Source organism: Protopterus annectens, chromosome 6.part0 (assembly GCF_019279795.1).
Source record: "Protopterus annectens isolate FY-2018-M chromosome 6.part0, PAN1.0, whole genome shotgun sequence".
NCBI classification, from domain to species: Eukaryota; Metazoa; Chordata; order Ceratodontiformes; family Protopteridae; genus Protopterus; species Protopterus annectens.
The window spans coordinates 412,462,599-412,485,999 of record NC_056737.1 but is presented as its reverse complement, the minus strand read 5'-3'; the positions used below and the strand labels follow the sequence as shown (position 1 = coordinate 412,485,999).

At 43.2% G+C, this 23,401-nt stretch overlaps 1 protein-coding gene across 1 annotated transcript in view; it reads right to left on the bottom strand.

The window, feature by feature from the left end:
- The window catches only part of RYR3 (ryanodine receptor 3), a 3,250,282-nt gene that overhangs the window by 1,804,975 nt on the left and 1,421,906 nt on the right, over positions 1–23,401 (bottom strand). The window contains exon 22 of the mRNA XM_044074157.1: positions 7,747–7,850. Within this exon, the coding sequence (XP_043930092.1) occupies positions 7,747–7,850 (104 nt within the window). The remainder of the gene's footprint in view (positions 1–7,746; positions 7,851–23,401) is intronic.

Genomic DNA, 23,401 nt, shown 5'->3' with positions numbered 1-23,401 from the left:
GCATGCGACAACTCCTAGTGTCTAGCAGCACACATACATACATACATACTACACTTCTGAGGGAAATACTGAACATTTCCTCAGAAACAGTAAAAATATGCATTTTTAAATACCGAAGTCAAATAGACACTGCTACAAGCAGAAGTTCACCTAGAAATTACTGTAAACTTTGCTAAAAATAAAATATTAAAATATACATATTTTTAAAATAAATACCAAGCAGATAGACATTAATGCACCTACTAATACAATGAGAGGAAGGAGTCCCTAAATATGGCTTATATGAAAAGTAAGCTGGAAAAATCAGCATTGGATCCTGTGAAGTGTCACAGGACTATCTTCTATGGATGGCAGAAAAAGAGTAAACATTCACTTCCTATGTCAGCTGAAGGATTCTTCTTAGGATATGCACAGCCAATCAGCTGTCACAGGAAGTAAGTAAGTCTGGCCAATACTGGGTTACCTTGGCAGATAACCCAAAATGCTATTGAGCCAGTGGGAATGATAAACGCATAAACTAACACTGAAGAAAGGCTGTACACCTACATCTCAGATGATCCTTTTTGTTACAGACACCTGGCACAAGAATGAAAATTCCAGCGTAGAGTGCCCTGCAATAGGTTACAGTATTTATAACAAGACCAGATCCAGAAAGGGACAGATGTGTACCATTATTCCTCATAATTAGGAAATGGACTCTGTTCACCCCTCCATCATAGAATTTACTGCAAAAGAAGCACTTCAAATCTTCATAAAAGCTGAGTTTTCAAAAAAACTAAGGCCAAACTGCACTTAACCTACAGTTATTGGTTCAAGCCTATGTCAGAAACATTAGAATGGGTGTCCTTCAGTATCTGCTCCAAACTAATAATCACTGGTGATTTAAAAAGAAACAGTGGAAACTCAGCTGCTGCCAAAGGATCACAAACATTAAATATGCATGTCTTCTCCCAATATAATGCTATAGCCTTTAGTGTTGACAAAGGCATCTATCTCTATTGCTAGCACTCTAAATTAATAGTTAACCAAGCCCTCACACTACTCCCATGCAGCAAATATTGTGACAGACACCATCACTCAACAGGTTCTGCCATCTAGTGTTCTTCTAAGATTTGTTGCAGCTCGGAACTAATATCACCAAAACCTGAAACATATCTTACCTCCAACTATGGGGAAATAACTTGTAATAAGAAAAAACCTCCCCCTTGGTTCATTAATGACATTATTAAGTTATTCAGTGTGGTAATTTTGACACTTCTCTAAATGTCGCTCAATGTCTTCAACAGATTTGATCAAATCAACCTTATGAATCATACCCATTGCAAAAGCTGCACATTTGCCAAACAAAAAGGGGTTGCATCTATAAATATTTGGTTTGCAACCTGATCGTCTTAGCTATAAAATGTTACAGAATCCTAAGAAGCAAGCAGAGAGAGCTAATAAAAAAAAAAACTAGCTTGTTATGTATGGACGTTCTCAGTCTGTACAATGCTGAAGTCTAGCCTTCATCCTGAGTGTTGATGGACTTCCTCAGATTGATTTTCATTACAACAAATAGTTGTGAATGAACACAGTTATAATACTTGATATAAATAAATGCTTCTAAATAAAATGTCTGAAAAAGAATTTGAGGACTCCATGACATTTTTTGACTCTGTAGATGCTTATAGTTATATCTTTTCATTTTTATTTCCAAGGTCAGCCTAAGGGAAAGAATGACCAGGAGGATTAAATAAAGTCTATCTTTCAGGATCTTGAGCATTACACCTTGCCAGCATGTGAAGCAAGTACAGTTGTTTGATTATTTGAGCATGCTTTCTGGAACTCTAATATAAACTATGGTGTCCAAATTTGCTATCACATTCCAACTAACCCTGCAACAGAATCATTTTGCAGGATTTTCAGCAATTCAGTTGGAATTCCATCACGTCTTGCAGCCTTATCAGAAAAGCTTTCTAGTTTCTACTTAACTTCATTCTGCCGGTAGTCTTTTCATAGATCAGAGAACATACTGTCATACATATTGGTGACATGTATATTCATGTCACCTCTACTAAATATTTTCTGCTTCTGCAAATCTATCTCATCTTTGACTCATATTATGCCCCCTTTTACCTGGAAATGTCCCTAAATATAATATTCCTCAAATTATTGCCAATCTTCTTTAGATCTTTTGTCTTTCCTTTTATGTTATTGTCTTCAAGTTCTTTTCACTGCTTATTTAAACATACATCCATTTCTGCTCCTGCTTTTTTCTGAAACTCTGAAATTAATTTGACATAATTTTTCCTATCTCCATGGTCTGTTGCTCTCCTTCTTTCATCAGTCACTTCTAAAGCCTTCAAAGATAGCTGTTCCACCATCTTAATTTTTCCCTTTAGAATATGCTTTTGTTGCCACTTCCTGGGCAATGTCACAAAAATCTGTAATTAGATCTTTAGGCACTCTGTCCACCAGGTCTAATTACTTAATGATATTATTTATCATACCTATACATCCGTATGGAATATTTTTGAGCTTTAGTTGACCTGCAGGTTATTTTTCTTTTAATTTTCATACTAAGCATTGCAATAAGAAGTTAATGGCCTGCCCATTATTAATGTCTAGATCACAGAGCTCTTCCATCTCTGACTGCAAAGTGTACAGTTAACCTGATTTCAGTATCAATCATTTGGTGACATCCACTTGCAAAGCTTCCATTTAAGCTGTTGAAAGTACAGTTGTGTATGTTGCACTTACCCATTGAATTCCTCACTGCTACGGTAGCCTAAACGCACAACTAGCCAGCTTCTAAAATATCTAGCTCCCTGCCATACTTTTACTCTGTCTGCTAATAAGTAAGTCTTAAGGAGGGGAAAATCAGCAGTCAATGTATAACACCTTTAGGATTTTCTTGCCAAAAGTTAAGATATAACATACTCATCCTGAGCTATCCAAACAATAAACAGCTACCAAATCTATTTCCCAACAGTAACTATACGTAATAATAGGAGATGTAGTGAGGAATTTAAATGCTACTGTTCTAGGTAAATGCAACTTGCACAACTATTGTATGCTTATTGTTTGCACTGCTGCAGTAGCCTTTAAGAGGAAGGATATGGATCCAGAAGCCATGGGGTATAGTCCTAGCAAAGCCAATCTTGAAACAAGAGAAAGAAACCAGTCTGTAATGCCTTGTAAAGGAATGCACAGAGCACTATGTAGCAACCTCTAGAATGCTTCTAGAATCCATCTCTTTCCAGTATGTCATAAGAAAAGACAAGGCCCTCATAGAGTGAGTCTTAATACTGTTTGGAACTGGTATACCATAGTGGACGTAACAAAAGGTAACAGCCAAGGACAATCATATGGAAATAGTCTGTTTGGACTCACATTGCCTTTCTTAGTTCCAACATAAGAAATAAATAGCTGATCAGCTTTTCTAAATGATTTTGTTCTGCCAAGATAGCATCTGAGCTGCCTATGCACATCCAAAGTATATAAAATCATTTCTCCCTGATTCTGAGAGTCAGGATATAACAGTGGGAGATTGGTGGTCAGTTCAAAGTAAACTCTGAAACAACACTGGGCATGAATGTGGGATTTTTTTCTAAAAGACACCATGCCTCTATTGAAGACCAGATATGGTCCCCCCACATGAGAGCTTGCAACTCAGATTCTCTTCCTGTAGATGTCAGAGAAATGAGAAGAACAAGTTTCCATGTAATAAACCTTAAATCTCCTTGATGTGCAGGTTCACATGGAGATATGGATAACTTTTCCTGAACAAAGTTAAGATCCCAGGAAGGAGAAACCTGTTTACTTGGTGGTCTTAGGTGTAATACTCCTTTCAAAAGCTGTTTTACTAAAATATTTAAGAAAGTAGAGGATCCATGGGCATACATGCTGAAATGGCTGGAAGCTGTACCTTGTTAATGGAGTACAAAAGGTTAGAGGCTAGTAATTTAAACAAATATTTGAGCACCAGTCATACATAATTCCTGATAAGGTCCTGGTTATTGGCTAGGCACCAACCAGAAAATCCCTTCCACTTGCCAATATAAGATTTTCTAGTAGCAGGTGTTCTTGCCTCCTTACTACCGCTGTATGTCCTCTGAAAAGAAGTGCCTAAAAGGTATTATAATTGAATCATCTATGATAGTTAATTGAAGATGTTTGATGTTTGAGATTATGGTGTATCAAACTACCCCTGTCTTGTATGAGTCAATCTAGTTTGTGAAGAAACTTTTGGTAATTGCCTTTGGCTAATAATAAGAAGGAAGAACCAATGTTATCTGGGCCAAAAGGGGGTCACCACACTTATTTTTGGATAGTCTTTCTGAATGTTCAGAATTACCCTGGATATCAATGGAAATAGTGGATGTGCATAAAGGAATATTTTTGTCCATGAGAATGAGAAAGCATATGTTTTCCATGTTTGTTTGGAGTCCTGAATTTACTGAGTTCTTTGATTTGAAAGGAGGCAAGCAGATCTACTTCAGGTGTTCCCTATATCTGGATCAATTCCTGGAAGACCTCCTCATTCAATCTCCAATTATGAAGGTCTGTTGTGGTCTGGCTCAGCTCGTTTGCTAATATGTTTTGCTCTGAGAGAATGTAGGATGCTTGGAGGGTTAGAGAGTGCTGAAGAGCTACTGACAAGCATTTATAACCAGATTGCACACAGGGTATGATCTGGCATGCCCCTATTGTTGATGTAGTGCAACACTGTGGTGTTGTGAGTAATCACCTGGAGAGGTTCTGGGGACCATAGATAATGAAGCAATTCTAAGGCATGGATCAAAGTCAACATCTCTTTCACATTTATGTGTTTTGGTCTGTCTGAGGAATCTCGCAGGTCTTGCACCCTTACCACCATTGAAACTGTCCCCAAGTAAACTCTGATGCATCTATAGTTACAGATTGACTTGGAGGTAGAAGAGGTAATAGGAGATCTTCATTTGTTTGCATTTGTAGTCTCCACCAATATATTTAATTTTTTTACAAAGCCCAAGACTGGAATCTGAAATTCCAGATGATGCAGTTGTTGGGCTCATGTGCTTTTTTTACAAAACACTGAATTTTTCTCATGTGTAGTATGGTGAGAGAAATCATGAGAATTATAGATGCCATGAACCCCAGGATCCTGACATACTCTCTGGCTGAAGTCTGAGACTGAGTTCAGAAGCTCATGAAGAAAGTTCCCAGATAAAACACCACCTTCTCCTGTGTCAAAAAAGCTTTTTGCTGTACAGTGTCTAGAAGTCACCCTAGACAGACAGTCCTGTGTGATGGGTTCAAGAAAGATTTCTGTTAAGGATTCTTGACATCTGAGAAAAGATTCTGCAAAGATAAGTAAGCCATCTAAAAAAGGAAAAATGTGAGTGCCATTTAGTCTGCAATGACTGGAGATAGACTCTTTGTAAACACACTTGGAAAAGTACATAAGCCAAAGGCCAATGCAGAGAACTGAAAACAAGACCAATAGGAAGCAAATCTGAGAAAATGTCTGAAGTTTGTGGTTATGGGAATATGACGGTATGCATCTTTCTGTCTAAAGTTACCATAAAGCTTCCTGGGGAATAAAAGGTAACAGACTCTGAAGACTCTTGAATTTTGGAACTTTCACATAAATTTAGGAAGGAATGATTATAAATATATAAATACATATATATTCACATACACATATAGGGTTAGATTCCAAAAGAGTTGCTCTCAGTTTAAGTCTGGCCTGATTCTGAAAGACTTGCACTCAGTGTAAGTGACTAACTTTAGTGCAGGCCTATCTATGAAAAGGCTTACACCAGGGGCCAAATTCCAAAAGACCTTATCTCAGTGTAAGTGACCTACCTCAGTGTAAGGTCTATCTACAAACAGGTTTACACCAGGGGCAGATTCCAAAAACCTGCTCTCAGTGTAAGTGGTCACTTATACTTGGACAAGTCTTTTGGAAATGGGTACTTTACCTACTTTCAATTTACAAAACAAACATGGTCATACTATACATATTAATGTACCATAAATTTCAAACTAAGAAACAGTTTCAAGCTGTGAACAACATGCATTAATGTGAGAACCAGCTCTGCATCATTTTCAGTACCTAACTGTTGCAACAGCATTCATACAGATGGGTACTAACTAAATTCTTCCTTTTTCTTGGACTGTGACCCGAGTTCGAAATATGGCTGTCAAACAGCTGTAAATTAATTGGTATGTTGATTCATAATTCAATACATACTTTTCTCACGTGATCATATTATGATAGTTACTTATGACTAACTGAGCAAGAGTAAAGTTCACAGCAATATGGGACATGGCTATAAGTTACTGTTTCCAGCTTACACTAGTAAACATATGAACAAATTTTGAAAGATAACTTTAAAGACTTAGCACACTGCTTCACATAAAAGTGATGTGCCCAGAATGCATTTTCCAGTGATAAACATTCTACAAGATTAGAGTAAGCATGCAAAAGCAAAAAAAAACCTTGTACTTAGACAATTAATAAACTATTAAAAGCCTGATTCCATGCAGGACTGCCAACTTAGTTTTAGTTCAGATATTGTTAGGCCTGGTCACCAGATACAGGACTTTTCATAGCTGGTTTCCGCCCTGTGAAATAGATACATGGACTATGCACATATGCTGTCAGCTTTGTGTACCACATGCAGAATATTCAGCTTGATTCATGGAGATTGTTAGATTCTGTATACCAAATGCAGGATTATTCACAAAATACTATTTTTCATACATACATGATGCAGGACTATTCATAGACACTGTCATATATGTGTATGAGATGTAGGGCTGTTTATAGACACTGCCAGTCCTGTATACCATGTGTTGGACTACCAGAGATGATGTTAACCCTGTATGGCACATGCAGAAGCAACTATTAGCACAATTCATAGAAATGATCAGGTCCTGTGTAACAGATATTTGACATTCATAGACACTGGCAGACCTCTGTACTAGAAGCAGAATGATGCATAAGATACTGACAGCTTTGTGTATATGCACTGGACTTTCCAGAGATGATGTTAGCCCTGTGTAGCACATTCAGAAGTAACTATTAGTTCAATTCATAGAAATCATCAGGTTTTTTGTGCAAGAAGCAGAACTATTCATAGACACTGACAGAGCTATGTAGCAGAAGCAGGATGATACATAGACACTGAGAGTTTGCGTATATGCACTGGACCTTCTAAAGATGCTGTCAGCCTTGTGTAGTACATGCAGAAGTAACTATTAGCTCAATTTATAGAAATTATCAGGTCCTTTGTGCCAGAAGAATAATTATTCAGAGACACTGTCAGCACTATGTACCAGATGCAGGAGTATTTATACATGCTGTTGGCCCATTGTACTTGTTGTAGGACTATCTATTCATATACACTGTCAGGCTTCCTTACAAGATGCAAGATGAATCTAAGTGACTGCTGGAAATGACAGATCTGCAATTCATAAACAGAATCACCTGTCTGTTAGTGTGTGTTCCTGAGCCCACACAGTGAAATATATGGCATACCATGCACCATATATTTTATCTATGCAGTAAGTGTAGTAACTCCTAGAAACAGCCTTGACAAAAATATCTATAAGCACTACACATACCTTCTCATCAAACCTTCTAACAAACTAGCATTAATATTAATATATTTATGCTAATGAAACCTAAAACAAGTCACAAAACTGTTATTTTGAAGTAGCATTTAATTTTTTAAAACAGGAAAACATCTCTTTCACTACTGTTCATTAGCAACTTACTTTAATGTTTCTGTAGACATTTGGAGGTTATAATTTTTTTCTGTTTCTGGTAATTTTGAAAATTCCACAAGGCAGGGATGTTGTCTTTTGTTGTCATCTCTTATCTAAAGAAAGTAATAACAAGTGACCACATTAGACAGAAAGAAAGCAGAAAGAAAGCCTGATTAAGAAGAAGTTATGTACTCACCATAATGTTCCATGTTTGTTGTCCATCTCACCTTTATTCTTGCTGGTTGGTTGGGTTCGGAACTGAGCATTAGTTCCAGCTCGGCCTAATACAAAAACCCGAGAGCTTCCATTGGCTCGAGGCTAACCCCTATCCCATGATGCTTAGGGAAGATTACCCAGATCTTGTTTGTAAGTGAAAGCACTGCTATTATCTATATATATATTTATAATCACAGCCTGTCTAGCTGAAAGAAAGGAGGAAATTAGAGACTCCAAAACCCAGCATACCTATATACATATATATATATATATATATATATATATATATATATATATATATATATATATATATATATATATATATATATATATATATATATATGGGTCTACTACTAATTACCGACACGACGATTCCCCGACGGAAAACTCCCCGACGCCAGATGACCGACATCACACAAACCCAACAACGCAAAACACTGAACACCATTACACCGACACACGGAACGTAAACAACACGCGACACTACATAGCATACACACTAGCCCTGACCCAAACCCTAACCCTAAGGTCCGACACTATTGCACACTTCACCTACCTGCACCCTAACCCTAACTCACTTAACCCACCCCTAGCCCAAGCTCCGACACTAACGCACTTCACCTACCTGCACCCTAACCCTAACTCACTTAACCCACCCCTAGCCCAAGCTCCGACACTAACGCACACATCACCTACCTGCACCCTAACCCTAACTCACTTAACCCCATCCCTAAACTACAGTCCCTCACTAGCACACACTTACCTTACCCGAACCATACCTCCGACACGAACACACACTCACCTTTCCCACAGCCTAACCCGACATCCCACAATCTCGAGCACTTACCTGACCGCTCCTAACTCCGTCACCATCACACACTTACCGCGTCGCGATCGCACATTCCCTTGTCGGTCTTTCCGCTGTCGGCAAATCACCCTGTCGGTACACTTACCTGTCGGTCATCTGGCGTCGGTGAGTTTTCCGTCGAGGAATCGTCGTTTCGGGCATTAGTAGTAGACCCATATATATATATATATATATATATATATATATATACATACATATATATATATGTATATGATTATTCACCCAATCCTCCAGGAGCGAAGGAAGGGGAAGGAGGGTGGGACGCAAGAATAAAGGTGAGATGGACAACAAACATGGAATGTTATGGTGAGTACATAACTTCTTAATGTTATGTTGTCCTATCTCGCCTTAATTCTTGCTGGTTGGGACAGCATCCCTAGCACCTTCATCCTTGGGTGGTTCAGGAGAACAGACTCTTCAGTACAGTGGATCCAAAGGAAGACCTGTTCTGGGAGGCCACGTCTACTTTGTAATGAGTAATAAAGGTATGAGCTCTCAGCCATGTGGCAGCTGCACAGATAGAGTCCATAGGAAGTTTAGCTTGAAAAGCAGAGGACGTTGCAAATGCTCTTGTGGAATGGCCTTTCACTTTGCCTGGTAATTGTCTGTTATTATTGTTGTATGAGAAGGAAATGCAGTCTGTAAGCCATTTTGATAGTTACTTTAGAAACCCGCAATCCTTTTCTTTTGTCTGAAAAGGAAACAAAAATCTGGTCTGATTTTCTGAAATCTTTGGTCCTGTGCAAGTAGAAGTGTAACTGTCTATGTACATCTAATTGATGTAATTTATATTCTGCCTTTTTGCTACAGTTGGGGAAGAACACTGGCAACTCAGCAGATTGATTTAAATAGTTTTCTGAACAGATTTTCAGTAAAAAGGAGGGATTAGTTCTTAAGGATACTCTGTCTTTGTTGAACACTATATAAGGAGGGCATATAGAGAGAGCTTGGAGCTCTAATACCTGTTTGGCAGAGGTAATGGCTACCAAGAAAAGAGTTTTCTATGAGAAGCTTTATATCACATGATGATGTGGGTTTGAAGGGTGGCAAGATTAAGGTAGTTAGAACAAAATTTAGGTCCCTAACAGCTGGAGGTTCTCTGACTGGGGGTCTTAGTAGGAAGGTACCTTTCAAAAAGGCCTTGCATACCTTGTGGGACATGACAGACATTCCCATCTCCCTGGTATGGAAATTAGATATGGCTGCTAGTTGTACCCTGATGGTAGCTGCTGCTGCACCCTCGTCAAAAAGATTGGAGATAAATTCTAGAACTGATGTGATAGGAGTTGTAAAAGGGTCTATATTGTGCTTAATGGCCCAGTATGAAAATCTTTTCCATTTACTGGAATACAGTTTTCTCATAGACGATTTGTGGGAAGAAATCAAGATATGCTTAATAGCAGGGGGAAAAATCGAAACACCTGGCTAATTGTGGAATTGGAGAAGTCATGCTATCAACTTGAGGGTCTGGATGGACAGATGGAACATTCCCGATGAGTGGGTCAAAAGGTCTGGAACTGGGTCCAGAATCCACAGTTCCTCCAGAAGATAGGCCCAGAGAAAGGGGAACCAAATTTGTCAAGGCCAGAAAGGTGCAATGAGCACCATAGTGCTGTTCAACATGCTGGCTTTCTAAAGTACTTTGGGTATTAAGAGGAAGGGTGGAAAGGCATAAAGAAGTCCCAGGGGGGTATGAGGGCAAAGTAGCTGCTGCACTTGGTGGTGATGGACGTGGCATAAAGGTTGCAGCAAGGCTGGCATCATTTTTGGAAGATCTCTTTCACAACTTGTTTTAGGGACCACTCATGAGGCAACAGAATCACTCTGCTGTATTTGTCCACTATCACGTTGGATTTTCCCGGCATGTGTGTTGCTATCAGAAAACATTGAGAAGAGACAGCCCATTGCCAAATCCATAGTGCCTCTCAATATAGGGGGTACAGTTTGGTTTCTCCCTGTTTGTTTATGTACCACACAACTGACATGTTGTCTATTTGAATTGCAATAATTCCTTTTGGGAGAGAGTCCTGCAATGCCTGCAACACATAAAGCACCACTCTCATCTCTAGGACACTGATATGCATGTGGTTCTCATGTTCTTGCCATAAGTATTGAACAGTCCTTCCCAGATAATATCCCCCCACCCAATCTGGGAAGCATCCGTGGTCAGTACAGCAGTTGGTTGCGGGACTACAAATGGGCGGACTAAGGACAACTGGTTCGTTTGAAGCTACCAGAGAAGATCCTTCTTGCAAGACTCTGTGATAATTACCTTATGTGACAGTGGTAGGTCTTGCATAGACCACTGGGCAAAGAGTAACCATTGGAGGACCCTCATGTGCAGATGTGTTAGAGGTACTAGAAGAATTGTCACTGCCATGGTACCCAAAACCTGTAACACAGACTCACCTGAACGTTTCTTTTTGATATCAAGCTCCTGATTTGATGGTGTAGGGACTGATTTCTCTCGAGGGTAAGTTGTTCTACAATTTCTTTTGACTCCAACTCTGGGCCTAAGAAAGTAATATGCTGTGAAGGAAACATGGCAGATTTTTTGAAATTTATTGTAATGCCTAACCTGGAACAAAGAAGTATGTTTTCATCCCTTACTTGTCGTAGTAGATGCTTGGTGGTGGTGGTCAGGAGCCAGTCATCTAGGTATGGAAACATACTGAATCCTAGACATCTCAAGTGAGCCATAACCACTGCCATGCATTTGGTGAACACTCCGGGGGCTGTAGTGAGACCAAAGGACAGGGCTCAAAATTGGTAATGACTGGCTCCCAGTTGAAAGCGTGTCTCCTGGACCACCTGTCCATCTTTATGTGGTAGCACGTATCCTGGAGATCTATCGAGCACATCCAATTGTCTTTCTCGAGAAAAGGGAATATTGACTGCAGTGTCACCATCTATAACTTTGATTTCTTTACAGACCTGTTCAATCTGCTGAGATCCAAAATGGGTCTCCAGTCCCCTGTCATTTTTGGAACTAAAAAGAACCTTGAGTAAGTTCTGGATCCAATCTGGTCTGTGGGAACATTTTGGATGACTCTTTTTTTCTAGCAACTTTTGTAGCTCTAATGTTGCATAGTCCCTCTGACCAGGTGGAATATCTGGAAAAGACTGATTTATGGGGTGGGGGGGGTTGGAAAAGCATATGTAATAACCTCTGGATATGTCCATACCCACTTGTCTTGAATGATTGCTAGCCAGGTGTTTGGATACAGTGAAAAACATCCCCCGAATGCCTCCAGAGATGAACAGATGGGCCTCCTTTCAGAAGCACTGGAAGGGCCTGCCAGAGAATATATATCTGTTGCCCTGATTTTGCAGACCCCCTCTGCTGCGAGGTTGGCATCTTCCATTACTACCTTCCCCCTCTGCCCCTGGAGGAAGTGTCACCACGTGTGTCAGAAAAACCTTTTGGGATTTGCAGAACCACATTTTTCCACCTTTCTGACTTTTGGGATAAGGTCTAGTGGGGACGGAAAAACGGACTCCTATGGCAGACAAGGTTTTGCCACCCTGTTCACACCTGGTCATACTTTCTTTCACTTTTGGCCCATAAAGGGACGAGCCATCAAAGGGGGCATTAGTGAAGGGTTTGGCAAAATTGCATAAACGCATCCAGGAATGTCTCCTTAAGGAGATTCCTGTACCTGCTGCCCTGCTTGCTCCATCAGCTGCATATGAAATCAGTCGGATGGAGTAGTTAACAACCAAGTTGAAGGTGGAGAGTTGAGAAACTGTGATCCCCGAAGCTACAGTACCCTGAAGATTATCTCCCAGCTGCTTTAGGAGATCTCTTTGAAGTCTTGTAAAATGATTCAAGTAATTCAGTGACTGCAGTGTAAATGCTGATGAAGAAAATGTATGCTTTCCATACATGTCATTAGTCTGTGACTCTTTATTTGGAAGATGGACAGAGGAGGAGGTCTCTGACAACTTCTTCTTGGTGGCCACTGCCATCACCATCGCATCTACAGGGACACCTTTGGTTAAAAATTCCTTTTCTGAAGGAGCTGTGATGAATTTATTGGGCCTCCACAGAACAGGCTCCACTGTATCTGGAGAAGTTCAAGCCTTATGAGAAATAACATTCATCAGCTAGTCATAGGGAGGAGACACCCAGGAGGTGGAAGGGCGAGACCCAAAAGCCTCCAGGTATACCGACTCAACCTCTGAAGGGTTGGTGGGCTCCCAGCCACCCCTCTGTTTAAGGATCTCAAGGATGTCATCGAAGGAGACATCCTCAGAGGGGGACCATGGGGACCCTTCCAAATCATCCAGGTTGGTATCTGAAGTGATAGACTCATCAGGGGAGTCTATGTGCTTCCTCTTGCACAATCTCTTTCGAGGGACTTCCTCAGAGGGGTACTCTGGTGAAGTTTTGGAAGAGATGATGCTACCCACAGGGGCTTTTTGGGGCTCTGGGTCTCTATGCTTGGGGGGGAGAGGTGATGTTGAGACCAACACAGGCACCTGGGAGGAAAGAGAACCAGGGCCAGAGAGTGGAGCTGTCTGGAGGACAGCACTCTCTCCATCAGCTCAAAAGCCCCCTCGCCCTACTCCAAAGAGGTCCTCAGCTCTGAAGAGACAAAGGACCAACCCTGAGACAGAGCGGGTGGCTCCGAAGCCAAAGCAGGAGCCGAGCTCAACCTTGCTGAGGCACCAAGGAGTAGAGTCGGATCAGGCAACTGTCCATGCTGACTCCCCTCCTCGGACCCAATGGGTGAATGTCAGCTCCTAGACTCCTTGGAATCCGATGGAAGTGAGGAAGTTGGAGCAGATGTCAGAAATGATGAACCTGAGGGAGGTCTCGGTTCCGATGCCTCCACTACTATCAGGTGTTCAGAGCAGTCTCTTCACCACCCACTCCACGCCATCATCAGATAAACTCCTGGAGGAATGGGAAGATAACAAAGGAGATCTTGCCCTTTCCAATATGGGTGATCTCAATATGGGAGTAACCGGCTCCATGATCAGAGACTGTCTCCTAGTCAGCAACTTTGTCAGCTCCGAGGTTACAGATGGAGCTGAAGAGGTAGATTTTGATTTGTCAGAGCCAAGAGCCCTTGGTTACAAGGTCATCACATTTTTAGGTGGCTCTGAGGCTGAAGCCGAGACAGCAGATCTTTTGCTCACTTTTTCTGTTTTGGAGGAAGAAAGAGATGATGATTTGGAGCTTTGGGATCCCTCTAAAGCTTCTAATAAGCCCCTAACTATGAGCTTATTTTTGCGCTCTAGTAAAACCCTGTTACTAAATCCATGACAAATGGTACACGGGTCTTGTAAATGGACAGCACCAAGGCAATAAACACAGCTAGTGTGCCCATCAGTAACTGACATTTTTTGATTACACTAATTAAATTTTTTTAACCCAGACTGCCTAGGTTATTTCTGCTCCTTTTGATCTTTAGACATACTGCAGGTTTTAAGGAAAAAACACTATCAATAACAATAACAAGTAATTCTAATTTAAGTTTTCAAAAATAGGCTATGAAACTACAAGCCTAAAAACTGACTAGGTTAACAAAATTTTAAAGAGAACATTTTCTCAGTGCAAAACTTTTAGTTATGTACTCACCATAACTTCAAATGTTTGGGATCCATCTCGCCTACATTCTGAACTGATGGGTTCGGAGCCGATCCCTCGGCTCCGACTCGGCACGCTTATGCTATAGAGTGAGGCCTCTAATTGGCTGAGCTATCTTTATCCCAGGATGCACCACCACTAATCCCCCAGATCTTGTTTGTCCGCATTCATGCACACATGCACAACTTGGTTATATAACATTGTTAGATGTTTCAAGATGAAACAACAGGATTCGGACCTTCTGATATCCTCTGATCTCCAAGGAAGGGGGAAGGAGGGTGGGTTATTAGGAATGTAGGCGAGATGGATCCCAAACATCTGAAGTTATGGTGAGTACATAACTAAAAGATGTTATGTGATCCTATCTCGCCTACATTCTGAACTGATGGGACAGCGTCCCTAGCACCTAAATCCCGGGTGGCTCATTGGAAAACACTCCTGAGCACTGTGGAACCAAATGAAGCTCGTCCTCTAGATGCCACATCTAATTTGTAGTGGGAAATGAAGGTGTGCGGGGAAGACCATGTAGCCGCAGCACAAATGTCACTAATAGCAAGCTTAGAATGAAATGCTACCGAAGTAGCCATAGCCCTTGTAGAATGAGCCTTGACAGAGGTGGTAAGCTCTTTGTTAGAATAAATATAAGCTTGAGTAATACAGTCCCTGATCCATTTGGCAATAGTGACCTTTGTGACAGCGTTGCCCAATTTGTTATCTGCAAAGGATACAAACAACGGATCTGTTTTCCTTGTTTGTCTGGTCCTGTCTAAATAAAAACATAACTGTCTGTGGACATCTAGTGTGTGGAATATGAACTCCGCTTTGTTAGAGTATTTTGGGAAAAAAACTGGAAGCTCTAACGATTGTTGTAAGCAGAAAGTAGAACAAACTTTAGGAACAAAGGAAGGATTTGGTCTGAGGGATACTCTGTCTTTATGAAAAACCAAGTACGGGGGTTTCACTGACAAAGCTTGAAGCTCTGAAACTCTTCTGGCAGAAGTAATCGCAACCAGAAAAGCTGTCTTCCATGATAGAAACTTTAGATCACATGTAGCTGCCGGTTCAAAGGAGAAAGAAGTCAAGGCGCGTAACACTATATCGAGATCCCATGGAGGTGCAGGATGAGAAATCGGAGGTCTTAATAGAGCAGCACCTTTCAAGAAGGTCTTACACAATCTGTTGCTCATTAAAGGTGGGTCTATGGATTCGTGAAAATTAGAAATTGCTGCCAATTGTACTTTGATGGTAGAAACTGAAGAGCCTTGATTGAAAAGAGAGGTCAGAAATTTTAGTACTTCTGCCACGGGAATAGAAATGGGGTCCAGGCCCCGGAGTTGAGCCCAAATAGCAAACCTTTTCCATTTGCTAGAGTACAGTTTCTTTGTAGCAGACTTATGGGCCGACGATAATATGTGCACAACATCTGGATCCAATGTATGACTCCTGACTATCGTCGGAAGAGGAGGAGCCAAGCCGTCAATTTTAAGGTGTGTTGGGACTGGTGGAATAGTCCCGACTGATGAACCAGTAGGTCTGGGACCTGGTCCAGGAACCATGGACCTTCCAGAGCATGTTTCCGAAGATAGGGGAACCACACTTGATGAGGCCAGTAAGGAGCAATTAAGATCATTTTGCTCCCCAAGAGAGATGCCTTTTGAATCACCCTGGGGATGAGAGGAACTGGAGGGAAGGCATAAAGCAAGCCGGTGGGCCAAGGATGGACTAATGCGTCCATGGGGCTCTTCCCCGGAGCCGGGGTTAGGGAGAAGAATTCTTTGCACTTCGCATTCAGAGGAGTCGCAAAGAGGTCGCAACACGGAACTCCCCATTCGCTGAAAATCTGACTTGCAACTGTCATATTCAGAGACCATTCGTGAGGAGAGAGGATGGTTCTGCTCAATCTGTCGGCTATGACATTGGACTTGCCCGGTATGTGAGTAGCCACTAGGAAGCGTTTGGTCAAGACTGCCCATTCCCAAACTCTCATGGCTTCTCTGCAAAGAGGATAGGATCTGGTCCCTCCCTGTTTGTTCAGGTACCAGACAACTGACATGTTGTCTGAGTGAACAGCAATTACGCCCTGAGGGAGATAATCGTGAAGGGCTTGAAGGGACAGGAGTACTGCTCTCATTTCTAGGATGTTGATATGAAGAAGAGTCTCTTCCAGGTGCCATATGCCTTGGACTGACCTGCCCAGGGAATGCCCCCCCCCCCCCATCTGGGAGGCGTCCGTGGTCAAAGTGGCCGCCGGAGGAGGAAGAACAAAGGTCGTCCCTGATCCAAATTGGAGGGCACTAGCCACCAGCAAAGGTCCCGTTTGCAAGATTCTGTGATCCATATGAGGTGACTGAGAGGGAGTTCCTGAAAGGACCACTGAGCTGAAAGAAGCCACTGGAGGATTCTCATGTGCAACCTTGCCAAGGGGACTAGAAGAACCGTGGCAGACATGGATCCCAGTAGCTGCAGGACCATTCTGGCTGGGGCTTTGGACCTGGGAAGTAAGGCTCGAACTTGATTTTGTATGGTTTGAATTCTGTCTGTAGGTAGATAGACCCGCATTTGGTTTGAGTCTATCTCTACCCCTATGAATCTTATTCGTTGAGATGGCCGCAACACAGACTTTGGCCAATTGAAGGTGATTCCAAGGGAATTGCCCAGTGATATAGTGGCTTGTAGGCTCCGCAGAAGTAGATGCTTGGAGGTGGCAGTTAGGAGCCAGTTGTCTAGATACAGAAACACCTGGAATCCTAGACTTCTCAGGTGAGCAGTCACTACTGCCAAGCACTTGGTGAACACCCTGGGGGCTGTGGTGAGACCAAAGGGCAGCGCACGGAACTGAAAATGACTGCCTCCTAGGCTGAAGCGCAGATGTCTCCTGGACGCTTGATGTACCATGATATGATAATAAGCGTCCTTGAGATCTATGGAGCACATCCAAACACTTTTCTCCAGCAAAGGGAGAATGGTTTGTAGAGTGACCATTTGGAACTTGGACTTTCTAACTGAACGGTTTAGGATGCTGAGGTCCAAAATGGGCCTCAAGTCCCCGGTCTTTTTTGGCACCAAAAAGAATCTTGAGTAAGTCCCTAATCCGATCTGGTCTATGGGGACCGGTTGGATGACTCCTTTTTGCAGCAGCTTTGAAACTTCTGAGGCTGCGGTATCCCGTTGACTGGGTGGCGGGTCCGGGATTTTTTTGGACTGAGGGGGGGGTGAGAGAATGGGATGGAGTAACCTCCGGCGATAATCCGAAGCACCCATCGGTCCTGAGTGATCCCTTCCCAGGCCTTCAGGTGCTTCGAGAAACGACCCCCGACTGGCTCCGGAGCAGCACAACCGGGCAATCCCTCAGGGACTATGAAAAGCTGAAGAGCCACGAAAGGACTCGCGGTCTCCAGTGTTGCGAGGGCCTCTGCCGCCTCTGGGACGGCGTCTTCCGGATGAATTTCCCCCTCCTCTGCCTCTGGAAGGGGAACCTTCCTGCTGAGAGGGGTAAGGCTTCTGAGATCTATGGAACCACATTTTCCCTCCTCTTTTAGCCTTGGGATAAGGCCGAAAGGGAGTGGAAAATCGTGCCCCTACGGCAGTCAGAGTCTTACCCTCCTGTTCACAGCGGGTTAGTGTGTCTTTTACCTTGGGTCCAAACAGGGAGGACCCATCAAAGGCGCCGGCAAATGAAGACTTAAAGGCCTCCGCGAAATGACACAGGCGGAGCCAGGCTTGTCTCCGTAGAGCAATGCCTGTACCCGCCGCTCTACTCGCCCCTTCGGTCACATACGAAATGAGCCTCATGGACGAGTTCGAAATGGACGACATTGTAGCCAGCTGAGAGCCAACCATCTGGGCCAGCTCCTCAGGCAGGTTACCCAAGAGGGTATCGGATAGCTCCTTAATCAGATCCCTCTGAAATCTGGTAAAGTGCGTCAGGTAGTTCAAGGACCTCAGTGTAAAGGCCGCTGAACTAAGGGTGCGCTTTCCGTACCGATCCATGCTCCTAGACTCCTTATTAGGAGGATGGACGGATGTAGAAGCCTCTGCTACATCTTGCTGGGTAGCAGATGCCACCACCAAAGCATCTACAGCCACAACTTTAGTAAGGAACTCTCTATCAGGGGGCACCGAGAGAAATTTGTTCGGACGAGCAGGCACCGGTTCCGCAGAGTCTGGGTGCTCCCACGCCCTTCGACAGATCAAATCCAAGAGCTCGTCGAAGGGCGGAGACACCCAGGAGGCGGAGGGCTGAGCCCCGAAGGCCTTCAGGAACACCGACTCATCAGCAGAGGGAGGTTTGGACTGCCAGCCGCCTCGCTGTTTTAGGGCTTCCAGGATGTCTGCAAAGGAGACATCATCCGAGGACGACTTAGGGGACCCTTCTGCATCATCGAGATCAGTGTCGGATGTCAAAGACTCATCAGGGGAGTCAACGTGCTTCCTCTTGCACGATCTTTTCCTGGGGGATTCTTCCGAAGAGGCTTCAGAAGGACCTCCAGGAGGGGGAGAAACCCCAGCGGGGGTAACCTGAGGCCCGGGGGCCCCGCTGTCTAAAGACAGGGGGACTGCCAATGACTCAGTCTCCGTATGCAGGGAGGTAGCTGGGGAAACCGTGGAGGTAGCCAAGGAAGATTTGGCTAAAGCGCTCCTCATAGCCCTGAAGGTGGGACCACCAGAATCCTGGGAGGGTCCCACCTCCGTGGCCACGACAGTGGACGGTACTCCCGCCGCACCAAGAGGGAGACTTGGGACCGAGAGCATCAATCCCAAGCCTCCCCCCCAGGGCCGAAGGAAGAAGTCCGTGTACTGAACTCCGACCCAAGAGCCGGAGTTGGAGCAAGGGTCGGGCCCGACCCTAACACCTCCACAGGTTCCACCAGCACCGGCTCCAACGGTGCCGAAGCTGTTGGAGGAGGAACCACAGTAGGGGAGTGGACCATCGGCTCCAAAGCCAAATGGGCTGGAGCCGAAACTAGCTTTTGGAACACCGGAGACTGGAAGAGTCGAAGGAGCACCCTGTCGATGTCCGAATCAGACATCTTGGATGACCTAGAGGATACCGATCGGGGCTGAACCGATTTCTCCATCGGCTCCGAAGGGCTCGGGGACCGGCTCCGAAAGGACTCAACAACTATCGGCTCCGAGGAAGGTTTCAAGGAAATTTCCCTCGGTGCCGATAAGGACTTCGGTTCCGAGGGGGAAGAGTCTGAGCCGGTAACCCTGATCGGCTCCATTATCAGTGGAGCCGATGAGGGTGACCTGCCTCTCGATGCCCCAGACCTCGGCTCCGAATCCAGAGGGGTCGAGGCTGGAGGCATCGAGGCAGACCGTTCCGACCTCGGCTCCGAAGTCCGTGGAGCCGATGGAGAAGTCTGCTTAGATTTTTTAGCGGTCGGTTCCGACTGACTGGTCGGAGCCGACGCTTTCTTCTTTTTAGAAGGAGACGAAGAGGAAGATAAAGCCTCCTCGAAGGAAGGCTTGATTAATCCCTTGAGGATTAATTTGTTTTTCCTCTCCTGGAGGACTCTAAAAGAGAACGCGTGGCACACACTACACGACTCTTGTAAGTGCTTAGCACCTAAGCAATAGACGCACGAGGCGTGGTCATCCGTTATGGACATTTTAAAACCACACCTCGTGCATTTCTTAAACCCGGAGGGTTTGTGTTCTTTCGACATAACTGCTTTGCCAAAGAACCAATATATGTGAAAACAACACTAAACTTTCAGTTAAAGACAGTTCAATACAACAACTTTAACAAATATTATATATATTTTTTTTTTTTTTTTTTTTTTTAACACTAACAGTAAACAGACAAAAAAGAGTGAAAGATAGAAAGAGAGTCAAGACCCTCTAACTTAAAAGGGTACTTGACCCAAGAAAAATACACAAGCAGCAAAGTAACAGGGGAAGGCCCCTCTAACTAAAACGGGAAACCTTCCCTGACTAAAAAAATCACGAATTTACTAACAGAAATTCACGAAACACACTAATATAACAACAATAGCTGTTAAAACAGCTTTTGGGTTCAAAGTAAGGAAATTTGTGACAGGAAAAGCCTAATAAATAGTACTTAGCCCAGCCAATGTTGAGACCACGTCTAAGCTTGTTAGCGGCAAATGAGATCTGGGGGATTAGTGGTGGTGCATCCTGGGATAAAGATAGCTCAGCCAATTAGAGGCCTCGCTCTATAGCATAAGCGTGCTGAGTCGGAGCCGAGGGATCGGCTCCGAACCCATCAGTTCAGAATGTAGGCGAGATAGGATCACATAACATCCACAAGTTAACTATTCTACTAAGTTATAAAAGACACAAGTAGTTATATCTAAATGCTATTAAAGACACCAATAATATTGAGGAGGAATCCTCTAAGTAAAATGGATTCTCCTAACAATCCAGGGAAGACAAACACACACAAGGGAAGGAGAGAGGCCCTCTAAGTTAAACAGGCTGCTAAGACCCCTCTAACTTAAACAGGTCTCACAAAAATGGGGAAAGCTCTCTAAAAAAAACAAGCTTGTGGAAGATGGATATGTCTGACAAACGGAGGGGTTAAATTTTACTAACTAAACAAGTAAACAACTCTAGAAACTAGTTGCATATGACAGAAAAATGGTCTGATAAAAGTTTTCTCTGAGAAAGTTAAGAACTATGACAGAAATACATAACAATAAAAACTACTTAGCCAATGAGCCAGCCAGAAGACACCTCGATCGCTTGAGCGGCAAACGAGATCTGGGTAATTTTCCCTAAGCGTCATGGGATAGGGGTTAGCCTCGAGCCAGTGGAAGCTCTCAAGCTTTTGTATTAGGCTGAGTCGGAACTAATGCTCGATTCCAAACCCAACCAACCAGCAAGAATTAAGGTGAGATAGGACAACATAACATTAGTGGATTCTGACACCACCTTAGGAAAAAAGGAAGGATTCATCCATAAGGATACTCTATCCTTATGAAAAATCAAATAAGGTGGGTTCAGCGACAGTGCCTGTAATTCTAATACTCATCTAGCAGAAGTAATGGCCACTAAAAAGATAGTTTTCCTGGTCAAGAATTTTAGTTTACGCTTAGCTGTTGGTTCAAATGGGGATTGTGTTAAGGTTTTGAAAACAATGTTCAAATCCCAAGGAGGAGTGGGATCTTTTAATGGGGGTCTAAGTAGAAAATTTCCACTTATAAGAGGTTTACAAAGTTTATAGGAGGCTAAAGATGAGTTATTTGCACCTATATGAAAATTGGAAATGGCAGCTAATTGTACTTTAACAGTAGAAGAGCTAGCACCTTCACTAAAAATTGTGACTAAAAGTGCAAGAACTTTAGAAACCGGTGCTGCAAAAGACTCTAGGTTTCTTTGCTAAGCCCAAATGGCAAACCTTTTTTCTAGTGGAAGCTTTATGGGCTGATAGCAGAATGTGACAGACTGGAGAGGACAGCCTGGGCTGCCTAGCAATAAATGGAGTGGAGAAACCATGCAGTCAGCTTTAGGCTTGGAATGTCTGGATGACTCATGTCTGTCAGGTGAGACTGTAGGTCTGGAGTTGGATCCAGAATCTATGGAGGATGAAGAAGATGAGGCCAAAGAAAGGGAAACCAAATCTGATGAGGCCTGTAAGGGGCAATGAGGATAACTGTACACTTTAATTGAGATGATTTCTGATGAAATTTGGGGCTTAGGGGTAATGGGGATAAATGTAGAGGAGACAAGGTTGTCAATCGTGAAGTAGAGTATCCCTTGGTGACTCCCCCTGTGCAAGGATGAGGGCAAAGAACCTGCTGCACTTGTTGTTGAGGGGATATGCAAAGAGATTGCAGCATGGCTGTCCCCATCAATGGAAAATCCTCTCCACAAATTTCATATTGAAGCATTAAAATGGACCTGCTTAACTTGTCTGCAGTTACACTGGATTTCTCCAGAATGTGCATTGCTATCAGAAATCGATTGGATGAGATCGCCACTGCCACAATCTCATAGCTTCTTGACACAGGGAGTATGATTTGGTTCCCCCCTTGTTTGTCGATGTACCAGACTGCTGACATATTGTCCATCTAGACTGCAATAGTCCTGGAGGGGAAAGTGTCTTGGAAGGCCTGGAATGCTAGGAAGACAGAGGTCATTTTCAGGACATTGATATGCATGTTGGCCTATTTGGGGGACCATGTGCCTTGGACTGTCTTTCCCAAGAAGTGCCCCCCAACCCAATTTGGGAGGCGTCTGTGGTCACTATGGCCTTAGGTTAGGAAGAGCAAAGGGATGACCTTCCTGTTCTTGACTGGAATTATCCACTATAGGAAATAGTTTTTGCAAGCCTGTGTTATTTTGATCTGACTGGTCAAGGAATGGTAAAGAATGGACCATTGAGCTGTCAATGTCCACTGAAGAATTCTCATATGGTACTTTGACAATGGTACCAGGATGATTGCCGCTGACATGGATCTCAAAGCTTGAAGAATCAGTTGAGCTGAGACAGAAGAACTTTGAATGATCTTTCTGACCTGGAACTGAATAGTCTGAACTACTGACAGAGGGAGAGATGCTGTTTGATTGATCGTATTGAGCAAGACACAGATAGCTTCCACTACTGCCATACACTTGGCAAATCCTGGAAGGGATCCTGGGATTTTCTGAATCACATTTTTCGTCTGCCTCATTGGTTCCTAGTAAAAGTCCACTGAGGGGTTGAAAAATATACGACCATAGCAGACAGGGTTTTCCCTTCCTGCTCACACCTGGAGAGCATGTCTTAAACTTTGGGGCCAAATAAGGAACTTCCGTAAAGGGGGTATTGATGAAGGAAGCTTTGAAGGGTTCTGCAAAGTCACAGAAGTACATCCAAGTATGCCTCCTGATGGAAATGCCTGATTTGAGCAGGTCGATTTGTAGGTTTAGAAATTTTGTAAGGACATTTGAAACCCTGCATTGAAGACGTGGTTGAAGCCGGGAAATTATTTTTTGCATCTTTTTTATCTGATTTTTTGGGGGTGTGAGCCCCAGAC